The 10,601-nt window shown below is 30.6% G+C and overlaps 1 protein-coding gene across 2 annotated transcripts; it reads left to right on the top strand.

Moving 5' to 3' along the window:
- Positions 1–1,575: 1,575 nt before the first annotated feature.
- Positions 1,576–4,417, top strand: LOC112800722 (ultraviolet-B receptor UVR8). 2 transcript variants are annotated; one of them, XM_025843094.3, is made up of 4 exons: positions 1,576–2,394; positions 2,666–2,882; positions 2,965–3,271; positions 3,449–4,417. In XM_025843094.3, the coding sequence occupies exons 1-4, from the start codon at positions 2,078–2,080 to the stop codon at positions 3,931–3,933; spliced, it is 1,326 nt and encodes a 441-aa protein (XP_025698879.1). In that variant the 5' UTR covers positions 1,576–2,077; the 3' UTR covers positions 3,934–4,417. The 2 variants fall into 2 exon arrangements, with proteins under 2 accessions (XP_025698879.1, XP_025698878.1); XM_025843093.3 differs by having other exon boundaries at positions 1,599–2,394; positions 2,663–2,882.
- Positions 4,418–10,601: the final 6,184 nt, after the last annotated feature.

The following is a 10,601-nucleotide window of genomic DNA, read 5'->3' as shown; positions in this document are numbered from 1 at the left end:
TATGTGATAAGCAAATTAACTTTGGACCTCTACAAAGCATAAATTAATCCAACTATTAGCGCTTCTAAGCAGCTATGTTACATGCAATTAGAGTTACAAAGCTTTGATTCATAATCAGGTAAAAGAGAGAAGAAAACTTACCCCATTCATGGCATTCTGCTCACTATCGGTCAAATCCAAGAATTCCAATTCCTTTGACAATGATCAATTAAACTCATAATCAATTAATTATAGATAAAATACATAATCAGAACTCATAATTAATTCAATTCTCTCAAATGCATTTAATCAAACGCCTTATCTCCAATCTCACCTCTTTCCTTATATCTAACATAATCAATTAATTACAAATAAAATACATCATGAGAACTCATAATCAAAATATTTTAACACAATCAAAACTAATTTTAGCAAACTAAGCTTCACAACTAGATCAATTGGTTCTCTTTGTCATTGAGGATGCTAATTACCTAATCAAATAAAGTCAAATTATATACAAGCGGCAACAAAAAATAAGCATAAGCAAAATTAGAGATATTTAACAATCAAGATTTCTCAACATTATACCTGAAACATTAGAATCGGGAGAGGATGCCGTTTGACTACTAGTTGTTTTAAGCATAATATTTTTCCCGTTTTTAGTGTAGTGGGAGGAAGACATTATTGAGAAGAATTATTACCCAACGCTAACAGAAACCCACATGTTCATTCTACTCCCGATCTTTGCAATTCAAACAAATGAAAGTCATCTGACTGTTTTCTTCCCACATGCCACGTGGTCGCTTCATCTCCTCCGATCCAACAGTTGAAAAACTAAAACAAAATTCAATTATCACCTGTTGTTGCAGAATTAGTCCAGACAGCAAAATGGAGTCGAGGAGCAGCAATTCAAGGCAAGGCACCGCAAGGCACGGTGAGGCAAGGCGGGACGAGGGAATGCAATAGGCAAGACGAACGAGCGGAGCAGAACAGAGCACCCGTGGGAACGCAGAGGGACGACGACCACCCAACGACGGATGACGACGACGCCATGGAAGATGGCAGCAAAGTGTGACGGAGGAGAAATGGGACCTTAGGAGAATAACTTGCAGGTAGTTAGAGTTCTCTGATTTTGGGGGACAAAATATAAAGAGTATTTATGGTATTTAAAAAAGTAGAGGTGTTTTTAATTAGGTCTTTTAACTAAATTATGAGAATATTTGATTTTTTAATGGAATATTCTGTTATTTCAAACGGTTTTATGACGGTAGGGACTAAATTGAAAAAAAATTAATGTATAGAGACTCAATTGAAAAGAAAAAAAGTATAGGAACCTAATTGAAAATTCGGTGAAACTATAGTGACCTGCAGAGTAATTAAACCTTGCATAACCGGCCCCAGCAGTGGTCCAAGTATTATTTTTCAACAGTATTTTGATTGATAGGCCCAATTAGATCTTACATTTAATAGAAAGACTGATGTGTGCTTTGGATGGCCCAATTGTACAGCCCAATACAACTTGAACTGTGCTTCACAGGCTGCCACTTTAGATTTGTGAAAATATGTACATATATATTCTCCATATATTCCACTTTTGAGACGCTAGAGAGGTAGGGTGCTTTTTTTTTTTTTTGCCTTTAGCCCTGTTAATACACCAAAAAAATAATTCCCCCCTCCAATTTCAAATAACTTTTGTTAAAAAAAAAATAAATGAAAGTGTTGAGAAGAGATAAGATCGCGGCAGCTAGTCCTTTTCAGATCGAGTTTGAAACTGTTGATCAGCAGGGAGGACCATGTCGTTTTATCGTGATTGCAATAATGTTAGATGGGAACTCTTATCTGATAATATTTTTCGCCAGAAAGAATTTATAAATTAACTGATATTAGTGTTAACCGACTGGGAAGCTGCTAGAAGGAACGACTATTCCCTGTGGAGCTTGATCCCAAACATCCCACTTCTCCACCGTTACACTCAAGCGCCTCTTCTCTCTCCTGACCTTTCCTGCTCGGATTCGGCGCTTCTTTATGGATCCGCCTTCTAGAACGTTCCCTTAACGTCCAGTTCTCGTTTTCCTTTCTCTTTGTTTTCTCTACAAAGATGATGATGTGGAGATCAAAACACTGCTTTTGGGGGAAACTGAAGGCGGAGAATTTGGTGGTGAGATGGATGAGCAGCGGCGGCGCAACCGTGATGAGCTTCGGAGACGCGAGCCAGGGTGCTCTTGGATTGCCTAGTGCACAATTGGGCGTCGGACAACACGCTTACGAGCCAACACCGGTGCGCTCTCTCCCCGGCGACGTGGTTAGAGTGGGTGCTGGACACTACCATTCCCTTGCCATCACTTCCCTGGGCCATCTCTGGGCCTGGGGCAGAAACAATGAGGCCCAACTTGGTCGTGGCTCTTTTTCTTCCAGGTACCAAAAGAAAAAAAAGCAAATATACATCAATAAGTATGGGTTTTTGAAGAATTAATTTATCTCATATTCGTATGTTGTATCTATGTAACAGCTTCAGGTGAGAAATCATTATTTTAGGCAATGACTTTTGAAATAACCGGTGTTTAAATTAAACATTTTTACTGATGTATGTAGTAATGTCCTATTAGATGGTTTATGTAGAAGTTAAATTTATTTGAGTGAATCTTAAGAAGCTGAAAATTGATTAGTTGGAGTGTTTGCTTAGTAGGGAATCATGGAATGAGCCAATGAGAGTAATGGGATTGGATCATGTGAACGTGTCTGCTGCTTTTGCATCAGGTGTTGTCTCTGCTGCTGTTGGAGATGATGGTTCTTTGTGGGTGTGGGGGAAGTCCAAGCGTGGTCAACTTGGTCTTGGTAAACACGTTACTGAAGCTGTTACACCTGCCAAAGTTGAAGCACTTTCGGGAGAGAACATAGCAAAGGTACCTCATTTTCTATTTCCTGAATCAACACTGCAGAATTCTAATAACTTGATTGAGTTATTTTGTTTGTGCGATTGAGTAGGTGTCTTTTGGTTGGGGGCATGCTCTTGCTCAGACTGTGGATGGGAAGCTGTTTGGTTGGGGATACTTAGCTGATGGTAGGATAGGAAAAATGGGTAATGACTTGGTGGAGGCATCTCCATTGGATTCCAGTGCAACCCCCTTTGGAGATAGTCCAGACCTTGAAGTTGCTGAGAAGAGGGTTTTAGAAGGAATGGAGAAGGAGAGTGATATGCCAATAGTATGGGAACCTCGCTTGGTGGAAGAGCTTGAAGGTATTGAAGTTGTGGACATTGCGTGCGGCCTTGACCACTCACTGGTTCTTTGCCGTAAGTTAACACTCATTCACATTCAATTTTGAGCTGTATTATTTTAACATAGTCATTGTTGTACTTTGCCTTAACATACTATCTATCCTGATATGTTTGTCCATAGAACAAAGATTCCAATGCTCGTTATTCAGGAAACTATTTTCAACTTATGATTCTCCCATGATGTTGTATTAGGTGATGGTGCACTCTTAAGTTGTGGGAGCAATGCATATGGTCAATTGGGGAGAACTAAAACAGATTTGGGAATTTTCCCAGTTGACATAAACTTGAGCCCTGTATCTATAGCAGCAGGGCTTGGCCATTCTTTGGCAATATGTCAGCTTCCTGAACCAGATAATAGTATAGGGACTACAAATATTGCTTCATGGGGATGGAACCAGAGTTCTCAGCTTGGAAGGCCTGGGCCTGGCAACATTCCTTCATTGATTGATGGATTGGCCGGGGAGAATCCTACCGCCATTTCCGCGGGGCGTGCACATTCCATTGCCCTCACGTCAAAGGGAGAATTGTGGGTGTGGGGATCTGGTAGAAGTGGCAGACTTGGATCAGGGAGTTCTGCAGATGAACCTGAGCCATTTTACATTGATTCATTAGAAGGATTCCAAATCTTACAGGCTGTTTCGGGATTTGATCATAATCTGGTTCTAGTTGCTAGCTGATCGCTTAAATAGATGCCTTTATATGAGGCTCAGAAAATTTAGAATCGGGAATGTAGAAAGGAAGAAAAGGGAGAGTATCCACTTCTAAGTTGATAATGTCATTTTATTCTGGAGATTTTATTTTCTATGGAAAGCATATTTACAACAAAATCTTATGAAATAAGGAGTGACATTATAAAAATTAAAGTGTCTATATCTACTCCAAAAAGGAGGTTAGAAAACAGGGGGAAAATGGGAAATAATTTAAGTTAATCGGGTCCCTTCCACTTAGAAGTCCCTTGGTCCAAATGTCACATAAAAAGTTGTTAGATTGTATATTATTATATTGTATGTTGCTTAAGCTAAAACTCCATTGTGGATTTTCTCATGTTGAAAAATGAGTATCTCTGTTATGTATAGAAGATATAATCTGTATGTTAATGAAATATCCATTAGGTGATAGTAATAACTAATAAGAGATCTTTATGTGTTACAATTTTTAAAATATGTGGATGTTACTTACATGCAGATATAGATAAAACACAAAAAAGGTAAATGCTGTATAAGTTTGTTTCAAGAATAAGAATTATTATTGAACCTATAGTTGAGGAAGAAGTGAAGAACACAACCGACTCAACAAGCAACTATATAACAGCATGCACGAAATTCTTGGAGTTAACCTAAAACTTTATGATGATTTCCTTAAAACTTAAAACACTTATAAGAGAGTTGTTAAGTCCCTCGAGAAATTCAACCAAAGAAAACTATATTGCCCTTGTGGGTGTATTCTCCAGACATATCACCAACGACACTTGCTAATCAGGTATGAAGTGTCTGAACTCTGAAATGACGATTATAATCTCAACATAAATAAAATAAAAACCCTGATTAACGGAGAAAAAAAAATGAGACCGTGGCAGCCACTCTCTTTCAGATCAAGTTTCCAATGAGCAACCATGCCCCAACATTGCATGAGGAACATGTTTCTGTTATTAACTTATTATCGCCATAGCGGTGATAATGTTATCCAAGATCCAAAATACATATAAAGAAAAATAAAATAAAATAAAACTAGAAGCTACAGGTTTTAATTATTTTTCTGTTTTTTAAATTTTAACAATTAGTGTTTGTTTTGAAGTTATTAAATCGATAGAAAAATATATTTTTTAATAAAAAAGATTTTTTTTAGTTATTAGTAAATTAGTAAATTTTTAATAATAAAAGTAAAGACAATAAAAAATATTTTTTTTGTAAACTACCATTTATATTTTTTTAAAAGATTTTTTAAAAAAAAATATTTTTTACGTAATAAATAAATAAAAAAATTATTTTATTATATTCAAATATAATTAATAAATAAAAAAATTTACATAAAATATCTAAATATAATTTTTTTAAAAATTTTATCTTAAAAATTCAATCAAACAAAGTCTTAGTAACATAATCTTAATAATTAACTGGACTAGGATCCTAAAAGGCGTATTCACTGGGGCATAGAGCTAATGCCTAATGTCTATGGTGGTTGGAAATGGATAGATAGATTTTGCACGGTACACTATTAGATCTAGGACAGTGCATATCTGCTACACGTGCAACTGCAAAAAAGGTTACTAATGAGTACTGTGTTAAGTGTTAACTTCATCGTTTGACACTTGCTTGCTCCAATCTGTATCCAACAACGTTAACTTCACACGCTCCTTCAATTCCCCATCCTTGCTTGATGACTTGCTTCCCACCCCTCCATTATCTTTTCTTCTCTCTGCATTTTGATTCTATTTTGTTTTGTTGATTTTGACGGGAAGTGTCATCATATTTGTATTAAATTCTTAATTAAAATAGTAAAGTTTAATTATTTTACTAATCTTCTAGTTTTATTGAATTTTCAATTAAATTTTTATCATTTATTTTTAATTGAACTTTTATATTATATCAAATTTTGTAATTAAGTATCTGTCGTGATAAAATTGTTAGAATTAACAAAATATTTTGTTAAACAAAATAAATATGCCTAATATTTAATTGAATATTTTTTATAGTTTTGTTGGGCCGCCGTGTAGAGGTTTCGACCACCAAAAAAATTTCGGAGAGAAATTAACTAAGATAACATAAGATGAGAAGACACCACATCCAACTCAAAACCTTAAGATAGTAAATTAATAGGTCTCTCATCTTATAAACTTCTCACTCTTCCTTACTTTTTTTGATGTTGAACTAACTTCAACACTCCTCAGATTTGCAACATTAACAATCTTTCCCTCAAGTGTGAGCTTCCATATCAAACATCAACTCCCTTCTTTCTAACTCCTCCACCACGAATATTCGTCCATCACAGCGCCGCACCACATCGCGGGACACGCCGTCCGGACCACCTTTGTCGAAATGACTTTCGATGTTTCACCTTGAATACTCCTTAAACCAGACCGATTAACCATCGGCTCTGATACTAGTATAAAAGAGCTTAGCAGCGAAAACGACACAAATGTCCAACACAAGAATTATATAGAAGCACGCAAAATACAATATGACAGCAACTATGAACAAGCAAATATAGCAAGTAAAGCAATAACAAGAACACACCGAGATTTAACATAAAAAACTCCCTCAATATGAGAGGTAAAAACCACGAATCGTCCAGATCAATGAAATAACTCTACTATAATCAAATGACCACAAGAGAGTCTCAAACAAAGCACAAAAATGTGCGTATAACTAGCCAAAACATTAAAGCACCAAAGCTTACAAATGAGAAGCAAGAAGATGAAAAATATCCAAAAAAACAAAGCTGCTGTCGAAACCAATTTCTCCCTCTGTAGACCTCCAAGTTTAATATAATATTTTGTTAATTCTAATCTTTTTGTCACGGCAGGAATTTAGTTATAAAATCTGACATGACATAGAGATTTAATTAAAAAAATATAAAGACCTAATTAAAAATTTGATAAAATTATAAAAACTAACAAAATAATTAAAGTAAATACGATTTTTCTCAAAAAAATTTGACTTTGAGATCTATGAATTATAAGTTTCAAAATAAATAGTTAAACACTTTGCAAGAAATAAAAAGAAATTGATAACTTTATTATTGTTGAGTACAATTTTATAAACAAAATTTTTAAAATATTAAAAAATATAAATGTTGCAAATAAGAACAGCTATGATCAAATTGTGAAAATTAAAAATTAATTTAAAAATAAATTTAAAAAAATTGACGGACAAACTAAAGATAAAATACATACAAAATAAAATTATTCTAAACACTCACATGTACTTACATTTTATTGCTTTGTCGTATCAGTGTAACTAGAAACCTTCAAAGCTTCAATATGATTTTGTGAGTTGGAATGAAAAATTTTCTTCAAGTTTTTGTTTTCTATATTTATATGTAGTACGATTCAGTCTCATTTTTTATTTTTTGGAGATTACTCATATTCTCCTACATTATGCTTTAACTTTATCTACAAGACATATATGATTTATATTCTATTTTAACTTAGAGATTAAGCAAATCACCCACGTCTTGGTGCCATTATTTTTTTGGAGGTTAATTTTCTTTACCCAAATTCATAATAGTTACTAATTTAGGTCAAATCAAATATTTCAGCGCTTTTTAATTATGACGCACTGATTTTATTTGTCAACTGTACTTATTCTATTTACCTTTCAAAAATATGCTAAGCATCTATTACTCACATATTTCGACTTCACCTTACCCGTTTTAGAGTAGAAATATTTGCTTTTGTGCTAACACTACTCTTATGAACTTGTTTCTTCCATTTCTATTTCGATTCTTGTAAAAAATACTAGGTCAAAATAAATTTTTTGGTCATGATACGTGTAATATTTTTATTATTAAAATATCATATTTTCAGTTGTGTCATTTTGATGACAAAAATATTAGAACGATTTTTATATACTTAATAATAAAATAAGAGTCTTTAACTTGAAACAGTATTGCTGTTTTCTTTAAAAAATCAAAAGCTCTTTTTGTTTTTACAAACATACATACATACAAAAATACAATCACAATCTTCATATATATATATAAAAGATTTTTTATATAAATAACTTACAATACTGGACATATATATCATTACAAATTACGATTTCTATCCCTCTTGTAAAAATATATAATAGGACGAGAAAAAAAATTATAACTAAGATATATATAACATAATTAGATATGCAGAAAAAATTCCTTAAACGGTGAATTCTATGGTATAAAAGGAGAGAATCTTCTACACCTATATATATTTGTTGTCAATAAAAAAACTATTAAGTATCTAAAAAGAGAAAATTTAAAAGACAATATCTGCTAACTACTATTATTTTAATAAGTTGTAAAAAATTTTTATTTTTGTTGCTTTTTAATGCACGTGAAGGGATTTAATAACTAAATATAGTAAATATTTATTTAATTAGTGATTATGAAAATAATGTTGGACTTTTTATTTTTTTTATAAATTTTATTTATTTTGGATCAGATCACATTTATAAATAAAAATTGAAAATATAGACCTAAATTTTATAAAAAATTTTATATGTATTAAATATGGTGCAGCAGAGAAAAAAAAAGCTTCCTTCTAAAATATTCACAAGAAATACATAAAACTTTTTTATGGTAATTAGACGTGTTTTTTAGAATAATAATTAACAAAATTTATATTAAAATACTAATTAAATTAAATAATTATTTAAAATAACTGTCAAAATTTATTAGAAATCCCAAAAGCGTAATAATTTGGTTAAAAATTTGAGAAAGTAATATATATTTAAAAAAAATAATAATGATTACGGTTTAAAAGGTTAAAATATTTTCATAAATAATAATTATAGTAAACAATATAAAATTTGCAATATACATACGTAAATACAATTCTTAATTAATATGTGCGATTTGAATACTACTTTAAATTTAAATTTAAATTGATCTACTTTATAATATTAAACCGTATTTCATACTGTATTTTGATTTTTAAGTTGATAGATAAATAATTAATTATTTTTAGTTTATTATGTATTAATTTTTAATTATGAGATAAATTTGATTATTTTACATATTAAGTGTTAAATCTGATCAGATTTAAATGCATAATAATACCAAATTTTAAAGTTACAACACACTTCTTTCTTTTTTAATAGTAAATTTTATATTATCTATCTATTAATAATATATTAAAAGAGAGTTAAATGTAGCTTTTTAAGAGGCTAAGAATGAATATAAAAAATATTTTTAGCTCTTTTTTAATATATTACTAATAGATAGATGGTGTAAGTTATTTTCTACAGATTGAGTTCACTACTTTTAAACGCAGTAAAAAAGACAAAAGTGTCTTATAACTTTGAGATTTAGTGTTGTCCGTATTAAAATTTAATACTTGATATGCAAAATAATCAAATTTATCTCACAATTAAAAATTAGCATATAATAAATTAAAAAATAATTAATTATTCATGTATCAACTTAAAAATCAAAATATAATATAAAATATTATTTAATATTGTAAAATAAATAAATCTAAATTTAAATTAGTATTCAAATCATATATATTAATTAAAAGTTGTATTAATGTATATCACAAATTTTATATTGCTTACTATAACTATTATTTATGAAAATTATTTAACCTTTTAAACCATAATCATATTATTTTTCTAAATATATATTACTTTCTCAAATTTTTTTAACCAAATTATTACTCTTTTAGTATTTCTAATAAATTTTGATAGTTATTTTAAATAATTGTTTAATTTAATTAATATTTTAATATAAATTTTGTTAATTATTATTCCAAAAAACGTGTCTAATTATCATAGAATTTTTTTATGTGTTTTTTGTGAATATCTTAAAAAGAGACTTTTTTTTCCTCTGCTGCACCATATTTAATACATTCTTTAATACATATACAAAATTTTATAAAATTTAAGTCTGTATTTTTAATTTTTATTTATAAATGTGGTCTAACTCAAAATAAATAGAATTTACAAAAATAAAAAAAATAAAAAATCCAACATCATTTTTATAATCACTAATTAAATAAATATTTACTACATTTAAATTCCTTTACGTAAATTAAAGAGCAACAAAAATAAAAAATTTTTTGCAATTTATCAAAATAATGACAGATATTGTCTTTTTAAGTTTTTTTTCTCTGAACATTTGGTAACTTTTTTTATTGACAACAAATATATATAGGTGTAGAAGATTCTCTTCTTCTACATAATAGAATTTACCTATTTTTAAATTATAAAAAGACTCAATCAAACATAATATCCAAAAAATTTCACCACATACCAAGGACCTATTTTAACTAGACTTACCAATAATTCGTTTAATCTCGGCCTCCGACTCAAAATATAATCAAATCACGGCCTCTGGCCAAATATATAATCAAATTACGACCTTCAACCCAACATATAATCAAATCACGTTCAAACCATCATAATCCGAACCAATCAGTGACAATCACAAGTAATGAAGTTCAAATACAATCAAGAACAATTACAGCAAGTATGACAATTAGTGATTAAATAAAAATATTCACATAGGCAAAATAAATACAATATGCACACCTAAACAATGTCACATAAATGCATATAATGCATGTCTGTCCTACTGACCATGAGCTCACTTGTCGTTTAAAGTGTCAGAACTTGACACATCCGGTAGCTAACCACAATATGGAGCAAGT

The sequence above is a fragment of the Arachis hypogaea genome, chromosome 5 (genome assembly GCF_003086295.3).
Source record: "Arachis hypogaea cultivar Tifrunner chromosome 5, arahy.Tifrunner.gnm2.J5K5, whole genome shotgun sequence".
Classification (NCBI taxonomy): domain Eukaryota; kingdom Viridiplantae; phylum Streptophyta; class Magnoliopsida; order Fabales; family Fabaceae; genus Arachis; species Arachis hypogaea.
The sequence above is the reverse complement of the archived record's forward strand: the minus strand, read 5'-3'. Positions and strand labels throughout refer to the sequence as shown.

What these genes read in the sequence shown, in the direction of transcription:
- LOC112800722 (XM_025843093.3), top strand. Translation starts at nt 2,078, where the DNA reads ATGATGATGTGGAGATCAAAACACTGCTTTTGGGGGAAACTGAAGGCG. An exon ending in CGGGAGAGAACATAGCAAAG is followed by an intron (nt 2,883 to 2,964) that starts GTACCTCATTTT and finishes GCGATTGAGTAG; the next exon opens with GTGTCTTTTGGTTGGGGGCA. An exon ending in CCACTCACTGGTTCTTTGCC is followed by an intron (nt 3,272 to 3,448) that starts GTAAGTTAACAC and finishes ATGTTGTATTAG; the next exon opens with GTGATGGTGCACTCTTAAGT.